This window comes from Larus michahellis, chromosome 22 (assembly GCF_964199755.1).
Source record: "Larus michahellis chromosome 22, bLarMic1.1, whole genome shotgun sequence".
Classification (NCBI taxonomy): Eukaryota; Metazoa; Chordata; class Aves; order Charadriiformes; family Laridae; genus Larus; species Larus michahellis.
Genome location: NC_133917.1, coordinates 4,340,664 through 4,365,331, shown reverse-complemented (window position 1 = coordinate 4,365,331; position 24,668 = coordinate 4,340,664). Strand labels below are relative to the sequence as shown.

General features: G+C 64.5%; 2 protein-coding genes across 2 annotated transcripts; both read right to left on the bottom strand.

Annotated features, from left to right (window-relative positions):
* Nucleotides 1-1,033: 1,033 nt before the first annotated feature.
* On the bottom strand, nt 1,034-2,029 carry NEUROD4 (neuronal differentiation 4). Its single transcript, XM_074565069.1, has one exon. The coding sequence runs from the start codon at nt 2,027-2,029 to the stop codon at nt 1,034-1,036; it is 996 nt and encodes a 331-aa protein (XP_074421170.1).
* A 15,308-nt stretch (nt 2,030-17,337) lies between these two features.
* LOC141733837 (uncharacterized) lies at nt 17,338-24,320 on the bottom strand. Its single transcript, XM_074564784.1, has 8 exons — nt 24,213-24,320; nt 23,203-23,494; nt 21,289-21,789; nt 19,869-20,093; nt 19,652-19,684; nt 19,106-19,202; nt 17,975-18,027; nt 17,338-17,627 (listed from the first exon to the last, which is right to left on the bottom strand). The coding sequence occupies exons 1-8, from the start codon at nt 24,318-24,320 to the stop codon at nt 17,338-17,340; spliced, it is 1,599 nt and encodes a 532-aa protein (XP_074420885.1).
* Nucleotides 24,321-24,668: the final 348 nt, after the last annotated feature.

The following is a 24,668-nucleotide window of genomic DNA, read 5'->3' as shown; positions in this document are numbered from 1 at the left end:
CGCAGGAGGAGAGCAGTGGAGGGACCATCATGGAGAAGCTCTGAGCCTGCCTGGACCGTGCCGTCCCTGGATGATACAGTGGCAGCGAAGATAAAGTTCTCTGTTGGGTGGGAAGCTTCAAGGAGGAGCAACCGTGTTGGTCTTCTGCAAGTGGTTGAGGTCATTCCTACCTCTGCCAGCCCATCTGGCCATGGCTGAACTGGGAAAACCATGACCCCATCAGAGCCTGAGCCATGTGCTGACGAGCTCATGGTGGTTATGGGTCACAGGCCAGGTCTGAGGCTCAGAAGAGGACGGGCAGCCGGGCTCAGCGCAGGAGGAGAGCAGTGGAGCGACCATCATGGAGAAGCTCTGAGCCTGCCTGGACCGTGCCGTCCCTGGATGATACAGTGGCAGCAAAGATAAGGTCCTCCATTGGGTGGGAAGCTTCAAGGAGAAGCAACCGTGTTGGTCTTCTGCAAGTGGTTGAGGTCATCCCCACCTCTGCCACAGCTGAACTGGGAAAACCACGAGCCCATCAGAGCCTGTGGAAGGGGAACTGGTCAGCCCAAGGGGCAGGAGGGGCTTGTCTCCACCTGATGCGAGACAGAGGTGTGCCCACACCCCACCACCCCAAGGAGGGAGGAAAAGGAGCCGTAACATCTTGGCAATGGACGATCCCAAGTGCTGGAGTGCGTTCAGGCAGAAAGTCCTGCAGGGTGGAGCCACCTTCACGAGCATCTCTGGGGCAGAGGGAGCGGGAGGCAGCGGCTCAACTTTCGGCGGCGGCTGCTCAGAGTTTGGCTGTCGGGAAGGGTTCACGTGGCTCCTGGGGACAGCTCGGAAATCAGCAAGGTGGCACCAGCGCAGACCTGTTGGCAGAGCACAGGAGGGCCAGCCAAACCTTCCACGCCGATGTCCTGCAGAGATGCTCAGAAGTCTCTCACCCTGTAGCAGCGATTTCCTCGCTCCAGTTGTGTCCGTTCTAGAACCAGCTCCACGACGCGGCTGAAACTTCTCTCTACGTCAAGAATTCGGGTCTAACTCTGCTTCGCTATTCATTGAAGATGGCGTTGAGCTGGGGCCCGGCCACGTGGTGTGGGTAGGACTCATAGCTCATGTCTATGGGGATCTCGTAGCGGGGGACTGTGTTTTGGAAGTGAGAGGCATGTCCATGTGCTCCAGCCAGGCTGACGGAGGGATAGTGGGCCATGAAGGTGTAGGATTTATCCAGGTCTGGAGACCCATCTTGCTTCAAGGAGAAGTTCCCGCTGATGCTCAGGGGCGGCGTCAGGGGACCCTCATAGGGGGGAGTGGTGCAGTCAGAGGGATGGTTTCCAAAGGAAGCATCCACCAAGCTCTTGAAGGTTGGAGGCTTTAAATGCAGCAGGTGGGTTTCCATGGTCCCGTAGGGTGGACTTGGGAGCCCCGGGGACTGGTAGCTGAAGGAGTGGCTGGATATGGCGGATTCGCACACCGGGGACTTTTCTTCATGCTTCTCCAGGAACAAGGTCTGCGGTCCCAGCTGCAGACAGCCAGCCACCAGGTTGCTGGTGGGCTGGGACAAGCCCTTGCAGAGCATCTCCACAAAGCTCTTCCCTTCAGGAGTCTGCCCCGTCTCGAGCACCTCAGACAGAGCCCAGATGTAGTTCCTCGCAAGCCTCAGTGTCTCGATCTTGGACAATTTCTGAGTCTTGGAGTAGCAGGGCATCACCCTCCTCAGGTTGTCAAGAGCATCATTCAGACCATGCATCCGCGTGCGCTCCCGGGCGTTGGCCTTCACCCGCCGGGCCCGAAACCGCTCCAGCCTCGCCTTGGTCATTTTCTTCTTCTTTGGTCCTCTTCTCTTCGGCTTTTCCCCATCATCCTCTTCCTCCTCTTCTTCCTCGATGCTGTCGTGCTCTTCATTCAAGCCAGACATCAATCCAAAAGGACCTTGCCTGCTGTCCTCTTCCTTCAGCTCATCTTTGGAGCTCAACGTTTCCTCCATCCAAGCTTGGGTGCTCACCAGCTCCGCCATCTCTTTGGGCTTGGCATACGCCTTGGTCATCTCCGATCTCTGCAACAAGGGGACAAGGAGATGTTAAGGAATTCCAGCAGGAGAGCCACTCAACATGTTGAGGGCATTAGGAACTGGCGTCAAAATCATCTTCCAGAGGCATCAACTGCTTTTTGTCCACCGATGGCACTTACAGAATCTATTTATCCATCCCCTATCTAAGTATCCACCTACAATAATTTCTGCTGAATTTTGGGGGGAGCCACTGAAGCCTCTCCGTGGGGCCCAGCTCAGAGCTCAGAGCTTCTAACAATTCAATTTTGGGGTTATTCCCGCTCATGAGTCCTTCCCCTCGTGGCTTCAACCCTGATCGTGGGTTGCAAAAGGGAGCGCGAAAGCCAAGATCCTCCTCCTCTGGAGATTTTCCTGCCTGACCTCTTCTAACCAGAGCACGTTTGCTTGAACCCTCGTTTCCCTCTGCCGTAACGAACACGCTCGCACCGCACGAACCAGCCCGGGTTTCATGTTAATCAGCCCCCCCAAATCCTGTCATCGGGCCTGACTCATTTAATAAAGCTTAGCATCTAAGCAGCTTTGCTGAAAGTGCGCTGCCCAAGCCCTGGCTCCGCTGCCCCTCTCCACCCCACGCGGAAAATCCCACTTTTAATATGCGAGATGGGGCTGGCGGGCTGGATTAGGGTGTTAATTGCTGCGCACAGCCATCGCATCCCCGGAGGACCATGCGGCCCCAATTAACTCTTCGGCGGAGTAATAGGGGGTCTGTCAGATATTTGGAAATCTGGTGGGCGAAGGTGGTGAAGGACCATCTCTTGGAAGAATGGATGGGTCTGGCTGAGCCGGGATGGAGAAGGTCCAAATGCCTCCTGCGAGCATCCCGGTGGGACCACAGGGCTGCACCCGCTCTGGGCAGTGAGAGCAGCCCAGAAACGGCTGCGGATCTGCTCCAAACCCCCTTCCAGGCTGCGGTCCGAGGGTTATTTCACTCCACCCTTGGAGACCCACCCCAAACGCAGCATCCCTGCCTGCACCTCCTGTCCCTCACCGGTCCCGCGCACCAGAATCCATCCCAGAAGAAAACCCGCGGGTTTGGGGCTGCGTTCGAGAGGCGACCCCAGCGCCTGCCCCCGTTCCCTGCGCTCCGCGGAGCAGTATTCCCACGGAAATGTTTCAGAAGGTTGTCTCTTTGGAAATCCAGTTTGAATTTTTAGGGATTTTTGCTCTCTTTCTCCAGAATATTGATTTTGGTTTTAAAGCGGGGGGGAAGTAGACAAAGAGGGAATTGCCTGATGAAGTCACTTCGGTAGTTTCCCAAGTAAGGAGACGGTGGGAACCCACGGTGAAATGGGAAGCCTGTCCAGCCCCTTATATTTTTCGTTTTCAAACGTCTCCATCCCACATCGTCTGAAAGAACGACAAGAAACCCATTGCAGGAAAACGCCTGCTCTAGCCAAAAACTTAATTTTCAAGTAGGGCTGGCTGCGCTCATGGGCAGAGGGAGATGCTCGCCCTTTGTGTCACCAGGCACCGAGGTCCCCTCCCAAAACAAGTGGGTTCAATTCCTCCTCCTTTCCTGTAGGACCAGGAACCTGGTTTCAAGCCTTCACTGGTCTCTTTTCAAGGGACTCGATCCCCCAGAGGAGGACAGTTGGTTCAGGACAAAGACTGACCGACCCCAGCCCCGGATACGAAGACCCCGACCCCGGATGGGGCCACCCAAGGCAGAAGAAACACAGAGGGCTGAGGAAGAGGATGCAGGAAAAAGATGCTGGCACAAGAGCCAGGAACAAAATGGGCAGCTGGGGCTGGGAATTTATCCCGGAGCGGGGGGCAGGAGGGACAAGAAACCCACAAGCACACCACAAAAATCAGGATTTGCTTGAGGGCTCTGCACCACGTCCTGCCTGGGAAGGCAGCAGGATGTGGCCCAGCTGTACGTGGAGGTGGTGGGCTCCGGCTGCAGGGCGGATTAAAAGCCCCACAGCTGCTCCATCCGCTCCGGCACCCGACGGGGTGGCTACGGGGACACCGGTGTCGGCTGAGTCCTGAACCCCGGGGCTGCCCAGAGCTCCCAGTCCCACTCATGGTCCCGCTCCCAGCCCCACCCTCAGCCAACTGGGGCAGGGGAGAGGGGGCGCACTGACATTTTGGAGGGGCAGAATCTGCTCAAGGGCAGCCCTGCAGCAGCCACACGCACCTGGAAGAGTGGGAGGAAGGTGGGGGATGCTGGTTTCCTCCTCGCTGGGGTCCTGGCCCCGGGCAGGACTCGCTGGGGAAGGGGCTGTCCCTGAAGAGCACCGGCCCCCCCCGCCACCCCTCCCCGGGCTGCCCCCTCCGGCAGCGGAGAAACAAAAGCCTGGGTCTGCGGCAGGTCCTTCATCACCTCCTTCACCTTCATCACTGCCATCCCCAGCGAAAGCCACCCCCAGGGGTGGCCGGACCCACCACCAGCCAGTGCCCGGCGCCGGGGCAGGGCAGAGCCCCCAGCACGGGGGTCCCGGGATCCGCGGCTCCATCCCCGACGGCTGCGGGGAGCCGCGGGGGGCGGCTGGGGCTCGGTGCCGCCGGCTCCATCCCACCCTTCGCCCGCCATCCCCGGCAGAGCCCCCCCCACGCCCCGGGACGGGGTCCCGCTGCTCCGCCGTCGGGGCAGAGCCCCCCGCGCCGTCCCGGGGAACCGGGGGCACCGAGCGGCCGCAGAGCTCCGTCGGAAGGGGCCGACACCTCCCTTCAGGTCCCCCCGCGCCCCCGGGGGTCCCAGCCCGCCCTTACCTGGGCACCGGAGCGAGTCCCCGCTGTCACTTGCCCGGGCACATGGTGCCTCCAGCCCCGGGGGCGCGGGCAGCTCCCGCGGCGGCGGCACCACCGGGAGCGACACCGGGAGCGGGCAGCTCGGCTGTCGGGCGGTTTTGAGAGCTCCGCGCTGCCGGCGGCTCCTGCCCGGCCGCGGATCCCCCCTGGCTCCTCCCACGGGGGGAGGTGACCGAGCCCGGCTCCTCCCGCCCCCCCACCGGGGCCCCGACGGCAACCCCGGGGCATCCCTGGGTGGGGGACCCCCGGTGGGGACGCCCGGTCCCTGGGCATCCCTGGGTGGGTGCCCCTCGATGAGCATCCTCGGGTGGGTATGCTGGCTGGGGTCCCGTGGATGGGCACCCTTGGGTGAGCATCCCTGGAGCAGCACCCTCAGATGAGCACCCTGAGATGAACACCTCAGGATGGGCACCCCTGCTTGAGCACCCCTAGATGGCCACCCCTGCATGGGCACTCCTCGATGATGAGCACCCCTAGATGGGCACCCCTGGATGATGGGCACCCCTGGATGGGTATTCCTGGATCTGTACCCTTGGAAGAGCACCCTGGGATGAACACCCCTAGATGGGCACCCTTGGGTGAGCATCCCTGGAGCAGCACCCTTGGATGAGCACCCTGAGATGAACACCTTAGGATGGGCACCCCTGCTTTAGCACCCCTAGATGGACATCCCTAGATGGGCACCCCTGAATAGGGACCCCTAGATGGGTGTCCCTGAATGAACACCCTTAGGTGGGTACCCCTGGACCAGTACTCTTAGAAGAGCACCCTGGGATGAACACTTTGGGATGGGCATCCCTGGATGAGCACCCCTGGATGAGCACTCTGGGAGGAACACCAATGGGCACCCCTAGATACACACTCCTAGATGGGCACCCTTGAATAGGGACTCCTGAATGGGTATCCTTGGACCAACACCCTTGGAAGAGCACCCTGGGATGGGTATCCCTAGATGGGCACCCCTGGATGATGAGCACCCCCAAGATGAGCACCCCTGAATGGGCATCCCTGGGCCAGCACCCTTGGAAGAGCACTCTGGGATGAAGACCTTAGGATGAAGACCATCCCTAGATGGGTGCCCCTGGGTAGGAACCCCTGGATGGGCACTCCTGGATGATGAGCACCCCTAGATGGGCACCCCTAAACGGGCACCCCTAGATGGGTATTCCTGGACCAGTACCCTTGGAAGAGCACCCTGGGATGGGCATCCCTAGATGGGCACGCCTGGATGGGCACCCCTGGATGATGAGCACCCCTAGATGGGCGCTCCTGAATGGATATCCCTGGACCAGCACCCTGGGATGAACACCTTGGGATGGGCACCCCTGGATCAGCACCCCTGGATGGGCATTCCTGGATCAGTACCCTTGGAAGAGCACCCTGGGATGGGCACCCCTAGATGGACACCCTTGGGTGAGCATCCCTGGACCAGCACCCTTGGATGAGCATCCTGGGAGGAACACCTTAGGATGGGCACCCCTGGAAAGGGCACCCAGCACCAGGACAGACCCAGCCGTGCAGCTCCACGGGGGGAGTCCCCCAGGGTGTCCCCGTCCGACAGGACACGGCCAAGCACGACGTGACGGTGACACGGGGCGGGGTGGGGGCTGCCGGGGGTGTCAGACTGGGGTGTCATCACCCTCCTCCCGCCGTGGCCGGGCACCGCCGTGGTGACGTGGGCGCTGGGGATGGCCGGGGGTGGGGGGGGCCAAGCCCTGGGCGACGCTGGCTCCGACCCAGGTGCTGGGGGTGGGCGGGGGGGGCCGCAGCTCCCTCCCGGCTGTAATGAGAGAGCAAAGGGGGAGTAATTAGTGGCTGGTACAGCCAGAAGGGGCCCGGCTGAGCTCGCCGCCTCCGTTCAGACAAGGGAAGGGGCCCCGGGGCTCCACAGCCCCCGGCCGGTGAGGGGGGCGATGGAAAAAGACACCACCCCCCCCCATTAATTAAGGGATGAACGTTATGGGTTACCCGGCTCTGCGCCCCCCGCCGGACCTGGAGCTCGGCACCTCCAACCTCAGGGGCTGCAGCCCCCTGGCCTGGGGAAGGGGCTGGGCTGGGACCCCCCCCCCTGCAGCAGCGGGGCTGGAAGCGGGGAACGCCAACGGCACCCCAGAAGTCATCCCTCTGCCCCCAACCCCCCCCCCATCCCTGCCCGGACTCTGGTCCCAGCGTCGCTGCGTGGGGGCCTCCCCGCACGCGCCAGCCCGCGGGACCCTCCACCCTTAATTTCGAGCGCTCGCCTCTCCTGTCTTTGGCAGCCTGGGATTACAGGGAATACTAATTAATTCATTAGTGGCTTCATGGCTTGCTTCCCAGCGCCAGGCTGGGCCGGGCCGGGCAGGCAGGAACAGATTGCGGCCAATAAATCTGCCTGTTGCCACATTGCCCGGCTCGGTGGCCGCTTCGTCCCCTCCCTGACAGATGGCTCCAACAGGTCCGGGCACCCGCACAAAGGGGCCGGTGGGCGCCCGAAGCTGGGGGTGGAGGGCTGGGGGGGGACAAACACACACACACACACACGCACACGACACAAACGCACACAAGGAAACCTCCCCCGGGGCTGGCGGTGGCCCCCGGATGCCGGGAGCGGGGGTGACCCCCCGGGAGCGAGCGGGACCATGGCGGGGGCATTGTGTGCCGGGCCACGTGCCACTGGCTAATCCCATTGTGCGGGGGCTTTGCATCTGTTGGGGTTACGGGGGGGCTCTGCCCCCCCACCCACGGACCCCTCTCGCAAGATGTTCAACCTCCCCGTTCCCGCCTCCGTCGCCAGCCCCGGGGACGGGGACCCCGCAGACCCCGGGACGGGACCTTGCTGGGCTGTGGCTGGGGTGGAGGTGTAGCCCCCCCCACACACACACACACCCCCCCCGACATGCCGGGTGGGCGCTGGGGGTCTCCGAGGGGGACTGGCATCACCAGTTACCACCTGGGCTCAGCCCCGCTGACCCCCAAACCCCAAGCTGTGCCCACCCCAGCAGCCTCCCACCCTCCCCGAGAGCCCCCCCCTCACCCCCGTGTGTCCTTTCCTTGTGCCCCCCCTCCTTGATGCCCCCTGCGTAGCCCGCTCGTCCCCCACGTGTCTTTCCATCCCTCCCAGGACCCCTCCATCCCCCATTTAACCCTCCGATCTCTCAGGGGTCGTATCCCCAGGTCCCCTCTCCCCCGCAGGTCCCCCACGTCCCCACCCCCACCATCATCTTCCCACCCCCACCACCCCCCCCACATCCCTCCCCAGCTCTTCATTCCCCAGGCGCTGGGGGGAGTCCAGACACCAGTTCGTTACCCCACATCCATCTCAGCTCAGGGCCACTGCATGTTCCCACCCGTGCCTCAGTTTCCCTCTGAGCAGCACAGGTCACGAGGAACAGACTGCACCGTCCCCGTGACCCCCAGAGAAAAGGTGGCAGGTCCTGAGCTTGTCCCCATTACCCCCAGCTGTTGGTCACATGCCAGATGTCCCTCAACCTGTGTCCCTTCCCTGGTGCCCTGCAAGGAAATCTCCCTCGAAAGCATCCTCCTTCTCAGGTGCTCCACATCCCAGGGCCACAGCCACGGGGGGGGGGCAAGAACAAACCCGGTAGGGCTGGGGTGATGTGAGGGACTGGGGGGGGACCTGGAGCAGGTCCTCCTGATGGCTGCAAGGCTTGCCAAAAGGAGCTAGATTTGGGGTGCTTCACCTTGATGATGCTCCATCCTGGGATGTTCCACCTCAAAGATGCTCCACCCTGGGATGCTCCACCTTGGTGGTGCTCCATCTTGGGATGTTCTGCCTTGATGGTGTTCCATCTTGGGATGCTCCACCTTGACAATGCTCCACCCTGGGATGCTCCACCTTGATGGTGCTCTATCTTGGGATGCTCCACCTTGACAGTGCTCCACCCTGGGATGCTCCACCTCGATGATGCTCCACCTCGATGATGCTCCATCCTGGGATGCTCCACCTTTATGATGCTCCACCTTGATGATACTCCACCTCGATGATGCTCCACCTTGATGGTGCTCCACCTTGGGATGTTCTGCCCTGATGGGGTTCCACCCTGGGATGCTCCGCCTTGATGGTGCTCCGCCTTGATGGTGCTCCGCCTTGATGGTGCTCCGCCTTGATGGTGCTCTGCCTTGGGATGCTCCACCTTTATGATGCTCCACCCTCAGATGCTCCATCCTGGGATGCTCCACCTTGATGATGCTCCACCCTGGGATGCTCCGCCTTGATGGTTCTCCACCTTGTGATGCTCCGCCTTTATGATGCTCCACCCTGATGATGTTCCACCTTGATGCTGCTCCACCCTGGGATGCTCCACCTTGATGGTGCTCCACCTTGTGATGCTCCGCCTTGATGGTGCTCCACCCTGGGATGCTCCGCCTTGATGAAGCTCCACCTTGATGGTGCTCCATCCTGGGATGCTCCACCTTGATGCTGCTCCACCCTGGGATGCTCCGCCTTGATGGTGCTCCACCTTGATGGTGCTCCATCCTGGGATGCTCCACCTTGATGGTGCTCCACCTTGTGATGCTCCACCTTTACGATGCTCCACCCTGGGATGCTCCACCTCCATGATGCTCCACCTGGAGAGGGGATAGAGCCAGCACCTGGATGCTCCAGGCAGGGCACAAACCTGCACGTACAAGGGGCAAAATTTGGGGAGGATGAGAAGGGGGGGAGCCTCATCCCACCCCTCTCCCCATGTCCCACCAGCACCCCGGTGGCCACCGCCCCCCGCCTCTCCGTCCCCTAATCCCCCTGCCAGCCCCTGGCCTCGGAGGGGCCGCGGCCTGCAAGGGGGGGTAATTGCCAGAGTAAATATTGTGAAAGCCGATTGCGGCCCCGCTGCCGGCCGCCCACCGCCCCCGCGCCCGGGGTTGGCATTCCTGGGCCTGTGCGGAAACGCAATTACCGCGTATTAACGGGGTCTAATTTAATCCCGGCAGCTGCGCCCGGGACGGCTCATTTGCATGACACTGGGGAATGCAATTAAAGAAAAATCAGGGGCTATGGGGGGCCCGGTGGGGCGGCGGGGGACTGAGGGGGCCGCGGCCAGCGCTCGCTGACCCGTGTTTGTCAATTTGAGCGATGGTGGCACCGGGGTGAGGTGGCGGGAAGGGGGGGGGGGGGGCGGAACTGTGACAAAAGGGCCCTGTCCCCAGGGTCCCCCAGTTTTGGGGGTCTCCCAAGTCCCATGGGCACCGTCCTGGTGGCCCATCCTTGGGGTCCATTTGGCTGCAGAGGGCGTTTCGCCACCCCGACGGCTCTTGGTGCGGGAGAAGGGACATGTCGGGGGCTGGAGGCACTCTGAGGGGACCAGCCACGTCCCCAGCCCTCGCTGCGGCACCCCTCCTGCCCGCTGGCCACATCCTGCCCCCCAAAAACCCCCAGGCGGTGGGTGGCACAGAGGACGGAGCACCCGGTGCGTCCCGATGCTACGGGGTGCTCTCACATGGCTCCGTGCCTCAGTTTCCCCTGCCCGCCCTGAGGGGGGGGCAGACGGGGATGGGTTGCCAAAGTGCCCAGCTGGACTGGGGGGCACAGATGGGCCCCAGCACCCCCGGCAACCGGGGGGGGAAAGGGCCACAACCCCGCTGTCCCCCGGGACCAAGCTGGGAGCCGTTCCCAGCGTGGCTACTGGCCCGCTGGGCTCCTGGCAGCCGCAGGACGTGGCGGCTGCGGGCACAGCTGGGAGAGCCCGGATTTGCTCCCGGTTGCCTCCGGCCCAGTGGAGCTGGCAGGGATGGCGTCCTCCTTCCCGCAGCAGGACTGGGGACACCCTGGAGCTGGGGGACGTCTCCGTCGCACACAGGGGACAGCGAGTGACGCCCCAGCCGTGCCACCACCTGCTGCATCACCCCGGGTGACACCGGGACATCCCCGGGGCTCGGCGGGGTCCCGGTTGTCGGAGCACTCCGGAAAACAAGGGGCGCAACTCCCAGCCCCTTGGCCAGAAAAGGGTTTATCAGGGTGGGGAAAGACCCTTTTCCCAGCGCTGCGGGGCAGAAACCCCCCAGGGCTCAGCCCCCAGAGGGGATTTTTCTACTGGGAGTGGGGCCAGGGGGGGTGAGGGGGGGGTCCTGGGTGGGCTCAGCAGCACCAAACTGGCTGCTGAGGAGCAGGATCGAGCCCTCCACGGCCCCTTCCCTTGCGCTGGCAGGGTCCTGGGGGTCCCCACGCCGAGGGCAGCCGTGTGGCACAGCGGGTCCTGCCCCCGAGGGCACCCTCAAACCGGGGGTGCAGCCCCCACCCGCAGCACCCCCCAGACGAGCGGTCGGCGTGTGGCGTCCCCGACCCCTGCTTTGCGTCTCGACGAAGGCGCCCAGGTTGGCAAAATCCATTGTGGGGGGGGGTGGGGGGGTGTGCCGGGCCCGGATAACGTCTGCTCATGGGCTGGGGGTGCCGGTCCAGCCCCCCTCCATCGCCCCATCACCCTGCAGGGGGGGGGGTCTCCAGCCCTTTGCCCTCCCACCACCCCCCCAGCTGCCTGTGAGCAGGACCCTCATGTCCTGGCCTGAGCGACACAGGACTAACTCCTCTTCTCGCGCCCGGGAAAACTGCGCTTTTAGAAGACTCTAGTGCCTGAATCGGTGAAAATATTTACTTTATCTCCAGCTCTGGGGGGCGGGTTTCAAGGGCTCGGTGTTTTCGAGGTGCGGGGATGAGGAGGAGCGAGACCCGGGCACTCGCCCCAAGCTGCCACCGGGGTTATTCCATCCCACGGACGGCACTTTCCAGAGAAATCAGAGAGTTTGCTGAGTTCTCTCTCGCTCTCCCCTGATGGCTGCCATCCTGAGCACTCCTCGCCCCGGTGCCGGAGCCCCGAGCCCTTCCCTTCCTCCCGCGGCCGCAGCGCTCGCAGGGTCCCACGTTGGCGGGGAGCACACGGCTTCCTCTGGTAGAACAGGCCGGGTATGATCCTTACGCTGGTATTGGGATCGATATTGGTTCTTCAGTATTATTAATGTTAATTATTTACTCTTATCCTATTAAATCCATTTGTATTTCAACCCTCGAGTATCCCTTCTTTTATTCCGATTCCCCTTCCCGGGTGGGGAGGGCTCATCGGGTGATGGAATAATTGTCTAAACGACAATCAATCATTGCGGGTTCCTCAAACCGTAACACTCCACTTGCTACAGCTCCCCCGCCCCCCCCCAACCCCCAAAACACCCCCCACCCCCGGGGTGCTCAGCCCAGCACCCAGCCCCTCCCCTGCACCCCTTCGTGTTGATAACCAGCTATTTTCCAACGTGCCCACAGCGGACCCCCAATGTGGGGGGGGGGCGGGGGGGGGGGGGGAGCTGGAGGAAGAGCCCGTGTCGCTGCGGCGGTGGTGGCACACGCAGCCCTGGGGCCACCCTGTCACCCCGGGGACTGTCCCCCCCCACCCCCGCCCCGGGGGAGGCTGTCGCAGGCGGGGGCGATGCTGCGGAGCCCCGGCCGCGCATCCCCCGGGCGGGAGCTGACATCTGCTGGTGGGAAACCTCCGCAGCCGGCAACCCCCGGGGGGTGCCCCACCGCCCCCCAACTCGGGGGTGGGGGGGGGGGGGGCTCGCCGGGACCGCCGCCGGGTGTCACCCCCAAATTAAGGGGGGGGGGGGGGCGGAGCGAGAGCTTCTCGGCGCAGAGGTCCTGGAGCAAAGAGGGGTCCCGCAAACCTCGGGGGGGGGCGGGGGGGCGGTCCGCCAGAGCGTAGGGAGGGAGGCAGCACAGCCCTGGGGGGGCTGGGGAGACCTGGGGGGCCAGGACATGGGGTGTAGCACAGCTCTGGGGGGGCTGGGGAGATCTGGGGGGACCAGGACATGAGTACAGCACAACCTTGGGGTCACAGGACAGATTTGGGGGGGCAGGAGATGGGTTACAGCACAGCTTTGGGGGGGCTGGGGAGACCTGGGGGGCCAGGACATGGGTACAGCACAGCCCTGGGGGGGCTGGGGAGACCTGGAGGGCCAGGACATGGGGTGCAGCACAGCCCTGGGGGGGCTGGGGAGACCTGGGGGGCCAGGACATGGGGTACAGGGCAGCCATGGGGGTGCTGGGTAGATCTGGGGGGACCAGGACATGGGTACAGCACAGCTTTGGGGGGGCTGGGGAGATTTGGGGGGACCAGGACACAGGTATAGCACAGCCCTGGGGACACAGGACAGATCTGGGGTGGGGGGGGTGTCAGGACATGGGGCACAGAACAGCTCTGGGGGGGCTGGGGAGATCTGGGGGGCCAGGACATGGGGTACAGGGCAGCCATGGGGGTGCTGGGCAGATTTGGGGGCACCAGGACATGGGTACAGCACAGCCCTGGGGGGGCTGGGGAGACCTGGGGGGCCAGGACATGGGGTGCAGCACAGCTCTGGGGGGGCTGGGGAGACCTGGGGGGCCAGGACATGGGATGCAGCACAGCCCTGGGGGGGCTGGGGAGATCTGGGGGGACCAGGACATGGGTACAGCACAGCCTTGGGGTCACAGGACAGATTTGGGGGGGGGCAGGAGATGGGTTACAGCACAGCCCTGGGGGGGCTGGGGAGACCTGGGGGGCCAGGACATGGGGTACAGGGCAGCCATGGGGGTGCTGGGTAGATCTGGGGGGACTAGGACATGGGTACAGCACAGCTTTGGGGGGGCTGGGGAGATTTGGGGGGACCAGGACACAGGTATAGCACAGCCCTGGGGACACAGGACAGATCTGGGGTGGGGGGGGTGTCAGGACATGGGGCACAGAACAGCTCTGGGGGGGCTGGGGAGATCTGGGGGGCCAGGACATGGGGTACAGGGCAGCCATGGGGGTGCTGGGCAGATTTGGGGGCACCAGGACATGGGTACAGCACAGCCCTGGGGGGGCTGGGGAGACCTGGAGGGCCAGGACATGGGGTGCAGCACAGCCCTGGGGGGGCTGGGGAGACCTGGGGGGCCAGGACATGGGATGCAGCACAGCCCTGGGGGGGCTGGGGAGATCTGGGGGGTCAGGACATGGGTACAGCACAGCCTTGGGGTCACAGGACAGATTTGGGGGGGGGCAGGAGATGGGTTACAGCACAGCCCTGGGGGGGCTGGGGAGACCTGGGGGGCCAGGACATGGGGTGCAGCACAGCCCTGGGGGGGCTGGGGAGACCTGGGGGGTCAGGACATGGGGTGCAGCACAGCTCTGGGGGGGCTGGGGAGATCTGGGGGGACCAGGACATGGGGTACAGGACACCCATGGGGATGCTGGGCAGATTTGGGGGGTCAGGACATGGGGTACAGCACAGCCTTGGGGACACAGGACAGATTTGGAGGGGGGGAGGGTCAGGACATGGGGTACAGCACAGCCCCGGGGTCACAGGATGGATTTGGGGGGGGCAGGAGATGGGGCACAGCACAGCCCCATGCCTTTGGGATGGGCATCGCCCTGTGCTCCGCACAGCCCCACGTCCCTGGGTGCAGCCCCAGGACCCCCCCCTGCCCCCGCCTCCTGTCTGCGGCCACTTCTGCCCCTCAAACCCTCGCCGGGGGGGGGACAAAATGACCCTACGTGGGCACCGGCAAGGAGGTCCTGGCCCCTTGTGACCAGTTCCATCCCAGCAAAGAGCCTACTGGGGGCTGCCCCGACGTCCCCAGAGGCTGGAGGTTCGTCTTGGGTCCCCCTGTCCCTGGCCAGGCTCTGCAGGAGGAGGAGGAGGAGGAGGAAGATGGGCACAGGCGGTGACGCTGCTGCCTGGACGGCGACCACGGGCCCCAGATGTTGAGCTGCGGGCACGGCATCGCCGGGAGCCACCGTCTCTGCCCGTTTGGCAACCTCCTCGCCCAGCTGCCTCCCCCCTCTCCTCCGGCTCAGCAGCCGGGGCTCCCGCGTCCCCCCCGGAGCATCCCTGGACCGTCCCCCGGGACCGACGGCGGCGAGGAGCTGCGGTGGCACCTGGTCCAGCTTGGCCCCGACCCAGGCGTGGAGATTCGCTGGCATCCCCACAGATCCGGGCCAGCTGAGGGAGAGCATCCCTAGGGAAGAGGAGCCTGGGCACCTCTGCAGGCACCGGGATCCAGCCGAGGGGTGACTTTGCTGGGGGAGGAACCGGGGGGGGGGACACACAGACGTTCACCAGGGTCAGATTAGAGCATCCCCAAGGATGCCCGGCCTCCCCGGGGAGAAAGGGTTGCTCCTAGCAGCGAACATGGATTTTCTGAGAATTTACAAGTAAATCCATTAATTAGTTTATGAGCTAAAATTAATTAGGAATGGGTCCTCTAAGGGCTGCTGCTCCGTGTCGGGTCGTTAGGTCCGGCTGACAGTAATAGCAGTAAATTGAGTTAACTGAAATAATCGCGGTGACGTTTCCCGGCCAGCTGGGTCGGCTCCAGGCTCAGCACGGCTCCGAGCTCCAAATTCAAACCGCACATGGAGGCTGCGGCCGCGGCTGCTCCCGAGGGGGACGGGAGCAAGAGGTGACGTCCTGGGCCACCGCAGTGTCCCCAGGTGCCATCTGCCCGCCCCTGGAAAGGACGGAGAGCCAAAGGGACCGCATCGGTGCCCACCCCCTGCCTGTGGATGCTCCAGATGGGGGGGAAAAAAAGATGCCCTGAAGCCTCGGAGCTGTTGGGTGGAGGTTGGCCCCCGGCTCCAGCACCCCCCAGTGCCCCCCACTCCGGTCACTGGGAACCCCACGGTCTTTTGGGGTCACCAGCTCCCAGGCGGTGACACCCAGCCCCTGTTGCCCTGGGCGTCCTCGCTCAGAGCTTTTCCGCTCCGCCAAAACCGCGGCCCTTGTTAAGGTCAGTTCCCAGGATTTGGGGGTGGCTTTGTGCGACCGGCAAAGGCGGGCGAGACTTTCACGCCCGGAGGGTCCCATCAGCCGGGCTCTAATTTAAACTCCGCTCCATCCCCAGCAAATCCATGGCTAATAACGCTCTATCCCACCTCGGGGAATAATTACGGGGCCAGGAGCCGTCAGGAATCACTTGTGGGGTCTCCCCCGGGGACATCCCACTGCGCGGAGAGCGGCAGCGCCGCCACGAGCCTTTTCCTGGGGGGGGAAGAAAGAAAAAAGCAAAAAAAAAGCTGTTTTTTAAGACGAGATTTCTCTCACCTGCGGTGGGAAGCCGGAGGTGGCGGCTGCAGTTGTCACTGCATGCGTTTATCCACCCCCAACGCTTGCCGGGGGCCAGCTCGGAGGGGGATTTGGCCACCCGAGAGCTCCCGGGCGCTCGCACGACGCACCTTTCCCCTGCCAAACCGTGTAAAAAAAAAAAAAAACAAAAAAAAAAATTAAAAAAATGCTTGGTTTACTTCAAAAGCTGCCCAGAAACGGCAGGAGGGAGGAGGCGGTGAGATGTGCGCCGCGGCACGCACCCCTGCGCCCGGCTGCCAGCCAGGAGGAGGAGGAAGAGGCCGCTCTTCATCCAGGGACGGGGCATTTGGCGGCTCCGGGAGGAGCTGGGTTTCCTCCGAGGTGGAGGAGTTTTTTTGGGGGGAAAATCATTCATTTGGGGCACCAGCGGTGAAGAGGTGAGAGGAGCCGGTCAAGGGCGACCAGGTTTTGTCCACCCTCCAAGCGGGAGCGAAGCCATGAGACTCTTCTTCACTGGTCTTCCAAGCTGGAAACCAGTAGGCACTGGTTTTGCCATATGGATTTGGGGGTACAGGTACAAGCTGCCCCCACCCCTTCCCACCCCCCCCACCCCAGAGCCCTTCTCAAGACGCCTCCAGGCTCGTCCTGGATGGAGCCGTGTCTCTCCGGAGCATCCCACGACTCCAAAAAGACACGAAGCTTCTCCCTCCCCCGTCCCCGGGAAGATCACCCGCTTCCCACGGAGCTGCCAGCATCATCCTCATCGCCATGGCAACAGGCAGCACACACACAACCCCCCCAACCTCCTCCAGCCCTCCCCCCCCCCCCCGGCGGGGTTTTGGCAGAGCTGGGGGCGTCAGAGCTGCAAATCCCACACCCCGCCCCCCCCCAGGACCTCCAGGGGTTGGGGGAAGGGGGGGGGGGGGGGGCAGGGACAGCCACATTTTGGACCTGGGGCCGTGGCCAGGGTGGTCCCCAGCTGGGGACAAGGGGACCCCAGGTGGGATGACACCCCCCGCCCCCGGGGCTGGTGACCCCCCCCTCCCCCGCAGTGATGAGCAAAGGGAAAGGGGTGAAAGCCGTTAGCCCCAGGGGGGACATAGGACGCTGGATGGGGCCGGGGTGGCCTGTCTGTCCCCATGCACACCCCCCCCCATCCCTGGCCACCCCGTGTCACCTCGTGTCCCAGCCCTGCTTGCACCCGGGACACCCCAGAGCATCACCGTCCCTGTGCCGGAGGTGGGGACACCGAGCTGGGGACCACCATGGGGACCCCAGATGCCCATGCTGTCCCCACTCCTGGTGGCCTGAGTGGCAGGTGCCAGTCGGGAAGGGGGTGGGAAGAGCCCCCGGGAGGTAACGAACTCCGCTAACGAGGGGCAGAGCTCCTGGTAGCTGAACCCCGCAAGGGGGTTGAGAGCTTGGGGGACAGTGAAATGGGGTCTGGGGGTCTCTGCCTTGGCAGGACAAACTCGAAGGCACAGCTGGGCACAGCTGGATCCGGCTCAGCCCTGCAGCTTGGAGGGCTCCCAGCAGGACTGGGAAGCACTGGGATGGCCTCCGTAAGGACTGCAGACCGTGACCTGGAGGGCTGGTGGGTTGTTCTGGGACCACCACGCGTGGGAGGGCTCCCTGGGGCTCCGCTGGCACCCGTTTCCCCCCGAAAAGGGCACCAGAATCGAGACGGGGGGGGGGGGACTTGGTTCATCTACTGCAGCTGCCTCCAGCTGGCAGCAGGATCGTACCCCGGACCAGACCACAGCCCGGCTGGGATTCATCCGGACGCAGGGAAACACTGGGCGGGAGAAGGCAGGCAGTAATTAGGGGTTTGCTTTATTGGCAGCTTTGGTCCGGAGCGACGCGGGGACGCGGGGCGAGAAGAGCCGTGGGGTGACAAGAGCCGTGGGGCGACAAGAGCCGCGGGAAGAGCTGGGGGTCAAACGGAGCCGGCGTCAGGGAGCTGCGGGGCGCTGTGCAGAGCCGGGGGTGCTCGCAGGGAGGAGGCAGGGGGGTAGGGGGGACGGGGACGCATCCTGCTCCCCGGGGAACACGCTGGCACCCGGGGCCAGCCCTGGCAGGGCCCCCAAATCGCACCATGGAGGGGGGAGCAGGTTCTGGCTCCTCCACTGCCCCAGAACCTACTCTGAGTCGGGCCCCCCCGCCCCCAGCCCAGCCCAGCCGCCGTGTGGGGGTCCCTGGTGTGGGATCAGGGGAGGGGTCAGTGGGGTGGCAGGGGGGGGGGTCTGGTGGAGTGGCAGGGAGGGTTTTGGGGTGGCAGGGACGTTTTTGGGGTGGCAGAGAGGTCTGGTGGGGTGTCAGGGTGATTTTTGGGGTGGCAGGGGGGTTTTTGGGGTGTCAGGGTGATTTTTGGGGTGACAGGGAGAGTTTTGGGGTGGCAGAGAGGTTTGGTTGGGGTGTCAGGGTGATTTTTGGGGTGGCAGGGAGATTTTTGGGGTGGCAGGGTGGTTTGGTGGGGCAGCAGGGAGTTTTTTGTGGTGTCAGGGTGGTTTTTGGGGTGGCAGGGAGGTTTTTGGGGTGGCAGGGTGATTTTTGGGGTGACAGGGTGGTTTTGGAGATGGCAGAGAGGTCTGGTGCGGTGTCAGGGTGATTTTTGGGGTGACAGGGTGGGTTTTGGGGTGGCAGAGGGGTTTGGTGGGGTGGCAGGGAGGTTTGGTGGGGTGGCAGGGTGATTTTTGGGGTGGCAGGGTGGTTTGGTGAGGTGGCAGGGTGATTTTTGGGGTGTCAGGGTGGTTTTGGGGGTGTCAGGGTGGGTTTTGGGGTGTCAGGGAGATTCTTGGGGTGTCAGGGTGGTTTGAGGCGCTCAGCGCAGAAGCAGAGGAGGAGCCGGGCACGGTCCTGGGTGGCCCCGGGAGGTGGGGGGGGGGGCTCCCAGTTTCCCCAGGAGAGCCCTCCCCGCTCCCCCCCGGCCCCCCCAGCCCCCAGCCCTTGGGCTGCATCCCTGCCAGCCACCGGCCACCCCATGTCCCCAGGCTGCCCGGGGAAGGAAGGGACTTACCGCGCTGGCTGCCGGCCGCTCACCTGGGCGAGAGAAAACACCCAGCGGGTGAGACCCGGCCCAGTCCCCCCATCCCACCCTCCCAGGGGCACCCAGCCGGCCCCCCCCCGGCACCCACACCGCTGTGTCCCCCGCCGGCATCCAGCGCAGCGGGGTGGCAAGGAGCTGGGGACGCCGCTCGGGGCGGCACCGTTGCTGTCCCCAGGGACCCCGACGGAGCCCTCCCGCCCCCCGGTTGCTGCCCCTTCCCCGCTCACCCGACGATGTTGGAGGTCAGAGCCTCCAGCGCCTCATGCAGCACGTCAACCAGCCGGGCCAGCAGCCCTCCATTGGCCCTCTCGGCTGCCTCAACGTCTGCGGGGAGAAAGGGGGTTACCCGAACACCCCCAATGTGCCGCCAACCGGGTGCTCCTCACCGCCTCCACGGTACCTCCCACCCACCCACCGAAACCGCTGGCCCCGACGCCCCGGCACCTCTCGGCCCTTGTGTTCCCACCCCGGCCAAGGCCACCATCCCCGTCCCCGAGGGAGCTGGTGGGGGGTTTGCAGGGGGCCGGGGCTGCTCAAACCCCACCTGGGCCATGTGGGTCCGACCCACGCCTGCCTTGGAGGGTGGAGAGGGATGCAGGAGCATCCTCACCCACCGGGAACAACCCCACCTTCGGAACAAGAGAAAAAACCCAAAGATTTGCCGTTCCTTGGAGGGCTCGGGGTCCTTAGGGGGGTGTCCCAAACCTTGGTCTTGCAGCCCGGCCACCAGACCCGCCCCCCTCCAGGATTCACACGCGGGACCCCCAACTCACCGGGGCTCGGGGAGGACGTCCCATCAAGAGGAGCTGCAGGAGGAAGAGAGATGGCATCACCGACCGCGGCGGGGTGTCGGGACCCCCCACCGCACACCCCCCACTCTGCACCCAACCCCTCGATCTGTGCGTGTGGACGGCCCGAACCCCCTCCTGCACCCCACCGGGGACCACCCCAGTGTCACCCCCCGTCCCCACGGGGACCTGCCCGACTCACCGCCGGCGGCCAGGCTGCAGGCGAGCCCGGCCAGCAGCAGGACAACCCAGAGCTTCACCATCCTGGAGGATTTTGGGTGACGACCACAGCCAGGAGCCACCCAGGGATGAGCCGGGGTCAGGGTCCGTCCCTTATGAAGGCAGCGGGCACCAATGGCCGGGACTGGGAGGGCTGGGGGGAAGCTCGGGATCTTCCAGATGTGGGAAGATGCCGGTGCCCGGGCGCCTGGCCAAGGGCAGGATTAGCCGGGATTAGCCCTGCAGCCCCTCCGGCTGGCCCCGCTGCCAGCCCTGGGAGCACCCGAACCAGCCCCGTTCCCAGCATTCCCGGTCCTCCGTGTGCCAAGCCATTCCCCAGCCCGCCAAGCCCCGACACCTCCCGGAGCTCCATGGCTCCGAGTCCGCAGCATCCCAGTGCCCTCCGTAGCACCCCAGTACACTCCATACTCCCCCAGCACGCTCCTGATCACCCCACAAGCCTCCCATGCCCTCTCCGAGCCCCCCCCTGCTCACTCCCCAGCCCCTATATCCTCCCCGACTGCCAGCGCCCCCCCAACCCCGAGCATTCCTGGGGGACGAGGGTTGAGCTCGGAACATCTTCACCGAGGGCGGGATCAGCTGCGGCACAGGGTGCTCCGAGCCAAGGGCATGGGCTGGAGCCCAGGGGGGGCCATGAGATGGGGACAAGTGGCTTGGGGGGGGGCAGCCAAGGCTGCTGTGAGCTGCAAAAAAACTCCCCCAGACCTTTCCTGCTCATCATGGAGCTCGTTTTTGGCTCCAGGTCTTTATTCCTCACCATTTGACAGGCACCGGGACAGCGAGGGGACGTGTGGGAGCGGCGGAGGCTTGGTGGGATGGAGGGGGGTGCGAGGCCGAGCCCCCCCCAGCAGGGAGTAGGGGTGCAGGGGGGAGGTGATGGTGGGGACAGTCACACTGATGCACCCCGAAACACCGGGGTGACACGAGGACGATGGCTCCGCTCAGGAACGGGGGCACGGTGTCCCCACTCCTCGCAGCCTGAGTGGCAGGTGCCAGGCGGGAAAGGGGTGGGAAGAGCCCCGGGAGGTAACGAACTCCGCTAACGAGGGCCAGAGCGCCTGGCGCCCCAAATCCCGCGGCAGCGGGACAGGGATGTGGCGGGAGCATCCTGGTGGGCCAGCCCGGGCCAGTTTCGGGATGAGCGGGGCAGAGCAGCGCTCTCCCGTTTTGGGGGATGCGGGTTGAGCTCGGAACATCTTCACCGAGGGTGGGATCAGCTGGGGCACAGGGTGCTCCGAGCCAAGGGCACGGGCTGGAGCCCGGGGGGGGGGGGGGGTGACGAGATGGGGACAAGTGGTTCTGGGGGGGGGGAACCGAGGCAAACGCATCCAGGCAAAAAAACCTGGATGAATAATCTCCCCGGCCCCGTTTAACAAACAAACCCCGTCCGGAGCAGACATGAGCCAGGGAGGGAGGGAAGGGAGGGAGGGAGCCGTCTCTCGTCTCTCCGGGGGGGGAGCGCGGCGCTGGCGTCGCACCACGGCCGAGCAGCCACGCGTGACCCGCGTGACAGCCAGCGCCGACGGCAGGGGCCATTCGCCTGGGCCGGAACGGAAAACGCAGGAAAAAGGGCTGGGTGCAATTTTCGGCAAAGTTGGATGGAGGTGGAGGCAGCAGCTCCTGGGCTGGTGGCGGGGGCGGGGGGGGGACACCCCCAGGGATGTGCCCCAGGAGATGCTCCAGCAGGGTGGGACCTGCTTGGGGATGTGCATGGGGTGGCACTGGGGGGTCGGGGTGGATGGGGTGGTACTGGGGGTGGATGGGGTGATACTGGGGGGGTGGATGTGTTGATACGGGGAGATGGATGGGCTGGTACTGGGGGTGGATGGGGTGATACTGGGGGGGGTGGAGGGGGTGGTACTGGGGGAGTGGATGGGCTGGTACTGGGGGTGGATGGCGTGATACTGGGGGGGTGGATGGGGTGGTACTGAGCGTGGATGGGGTGATACTGGGGGGGTGGATGGGATGGTACTGGGAGTGGATGGGGTGATACTGGGGCAATGGATGGGTTGATACTGGGAGTTGGATGGGGTGGTACTGGGGGTGGATGAGGTGATACTGGGGGGGGTGGAGGGGGTGGTACTGGGGGAGTGGATGGGATGGTACTGGGGGAGTGGCTGGGGTGATACTGGGGGTGGATGGGGTGGTACTGGAGGATGGATGGGGTGATACTGGGGCGATGGATGTGTTGATACAGGGAGATGGATGGGCTGGTACTGGGGGTGGAAGGGGTGATACTGGGGGGGTGGATGTGTTGATACGGGGAGATGGATGGGCTGGTACTGGGGGTGGATGGGGTGATACTGGGGGGGTGGATGGGGTGCTATGGGGGGAGTGGCTGGGGTGATACTGGGGGTGGATGGGGTGGTACTGGGGGGGTGGATGGGATGGTACTGGGAGTGGATGGGGTGATACTGGGGCGATGGATGGGTTGATACTGGGAGATGGATGGGGTGATACTGGGGGGATGGATGGGTTGATACTGGGAGATGGATGGGGTGGTACTGGGGATGGATGGGGTGGCACTGGGCGGGGGGAGTGGGATGGTACTGGGGGTGGATGGGGTGATACTGGGGGGTGGATGGGGTGGTACTGGGGGGATGGATGGGGTGATACTGGGGGCGTATGGGATGGTACTGGGGATGGATGGGTTGATACCAGGGTTGGATGCGATGGTACTGGGGGGGTGGATGGGATGGTACGGGGGGTGGATGGAGTGATACTGGGGGTGGATGGGGTGGTACTGGGGGGGTGGATGGGGTGATACTGGGGGGTGGATGGGATGGTACTGGGGGTGGATGGGGTGCCCAGAGCTCAGAGAAGGGACCATTTACTCATTTGCACCCATAAATCACCGTCCCTGGTCCCAGGCAGAGCCTTCGCTGCCTCTTGGCTTCAGAAACAGGGGATTGATCCTGGGTATTTTCCATGCGTTTCTCCTGCCCGGTGCCCGAGGGAGGATTTGTGCCCCGTAACCTGCTTGTTTCTCGGTATCTCAGAGCAGCTGGTTCATTCCCGGTGGGAAGAGGAGGGAGCGGAGAACCTCGGAGCACCCGGCTCTGCCCCAGGGAGGGATTTCAGGCACCAGGATGCGGGATGCGGAGCCAAAACCCCCGGGGAGGAGGGGGGAAAGGTGCAAGCGTGGATCGGGAGAAAATACCCAAATACGTGGCGAGGGGAGGCCGGGGAGCGCGTGTGCTCACAAGTGGAACTTCATTTTGGTGTCCTGACAGTTGCATCCCACTGGATTAATCCACTGCCGCCCTAAAAACCCCCAGCCCCGGTCTCAGAAGCACCGAAAACTTCAACATTTGCATGGAATTTGATGAAGCCGCAGCTCTCGTTTCCCCGGGCTCGGCAGCGGAGCTGGATGAAGATGTCGCGCCGTGTCCCCAAGCCCGTCCCCGTCACCAGCGACTCGTTCCCAGTGGTTCCCCAGTTCGGGGCACTGGTTTCCAGCCAGGTCCCAGCCTGGTTCCTGCAGGCAGCGGCGGGATGGGACTGGCCTCGGGCATCCCCCGGGGATGGGTAACCCGGGCCTGAGCTCCGGCCGCGCTCCATCAAGGCTCCACCAGCCCTGTCCAGGACCTGCCCGGCAAATCCCGGAGCAGAGCAGGGTTTATTTCTGGGATGAGCCAGGGCCGGGCAGAGCCAGGGGACCGGGAAGGGGCCTGGGGGGGTCACTGCCAGAGCTTGCAGGACCCTCCGGGTTTGAGCAGGGGGGGGGGTCCCACACAGACCCCTCTGCAGAGAGGGAGGAGGAGGAGGTGGATGAAGCACAGCCCTTGCAGCCCGAACCGGCCCCGGCAGGTTGGGAGCGACCCCCCGCCCCCACCATGGGACCCACAGCGCAGGTGGGACAGGTTGTGGGAGCCAGCCCCCGTGCCGGAGGGGCCGTGGGGCTAATCCAGGATAATCCCGGTTTTGGCTGCTCTCCACGGGGAAGCCCCCGGGGGTGTTTATCCACCAGGACTTTCCTTTCCCGGTAACTCCGGAGCCCGTGCCCGGCGGCTGGTGCCTTCCTGGCAGCCGGTGGGCAGCCGGGGTGGGCACTGGGGGAACCGGGGAGGAGGGGGACCGTGGTGGCTCCTTCCTGAGGCCATGGGGCTCTTTCCTGGGGTGACTTGTGACCTGTCCCCATCCCCTGGGCAGACCTGGAGGAGCAGGAACGGAGCCGGAGCCTGCATTTGTGGCTGAGGTCCGGCCTGGGCTAAGCCCCGCAGGAGGCTGCTGGGGTGCCCGGCCAGTGGCCACCACCCTCTATCACCCAGTTCGGGGCTGTGCCCACACTCGGCGGCCACGTCACCGGGGGGAAAAAGCCACCAAGGCAGCTGGCGGTGCCCGGGGCTGGGTGTGGGGTGGTGGCAGCGGCGCAGGAGGGGTTAAGGAGCAGCCGGCGCAGACCCAGCACCATCTCGGTGCGGTTTCCTTCAGCTGCCCAGATCTTGGGGGGGGGGGGGCGGGGGTGAAGGGGGAGAACAGCGAGATAAGGCAGCAGGAAGATGAAGAACAGGCCCCGAGGCACGAAGGACCCCGATAAGGGAACAGGAGGAGGCTCAGAAGAGGCCCAGACATGATGAAGGGGCCAAAAAAAGTGCCAAGCATCACCCGCTGCTCCAGTCCGAGCCTTGGGCTTGCACCCCAGTCGGGGCACCTTTGTCCCTGTGGGGCACCGCCGGTCCCCCCCTGAGCCCTTGAGCAGGGGGTGGGACCTTCCACGGGGTCTGTAGGTCAGGAACCCCCCAGCCCTGGTGGCAGCTCT

Excerpts from the sequence above, each read along its gene's own strand:
- NEUROD4 (XM_074565069.1), bottom strand. The coding sequence starts at position 2,029 with ATGACCAAGGCGTATGCCAAGCCCAAAGAGATGGCGGAGCTGGTGAGC.
- LOC141733837 (XM_074564784.1), bottom strand. The coding sequence starts at position 24,320 with ATGGTGCTGGGTCTGCGCCGGCTGCTCCTTAACCCCTCCTGCGCCGCT. Across the intron at positions 19,685-19,868 it reads CTGCAGCCTGGCCGCCGGCG|CTCCTCTTGATGGGACGTCC; the intron begins GTGAGTCGGGCA and ends TTCCTCCTGCAG. Across the intron at positions 18,028-19,105 it reads CTGACCTCCAACATCGTCGG|GGACCCCCACACGGCGGCTG; the intron begins GTGAGCGGGGAA and ends ATCCCACACCAG.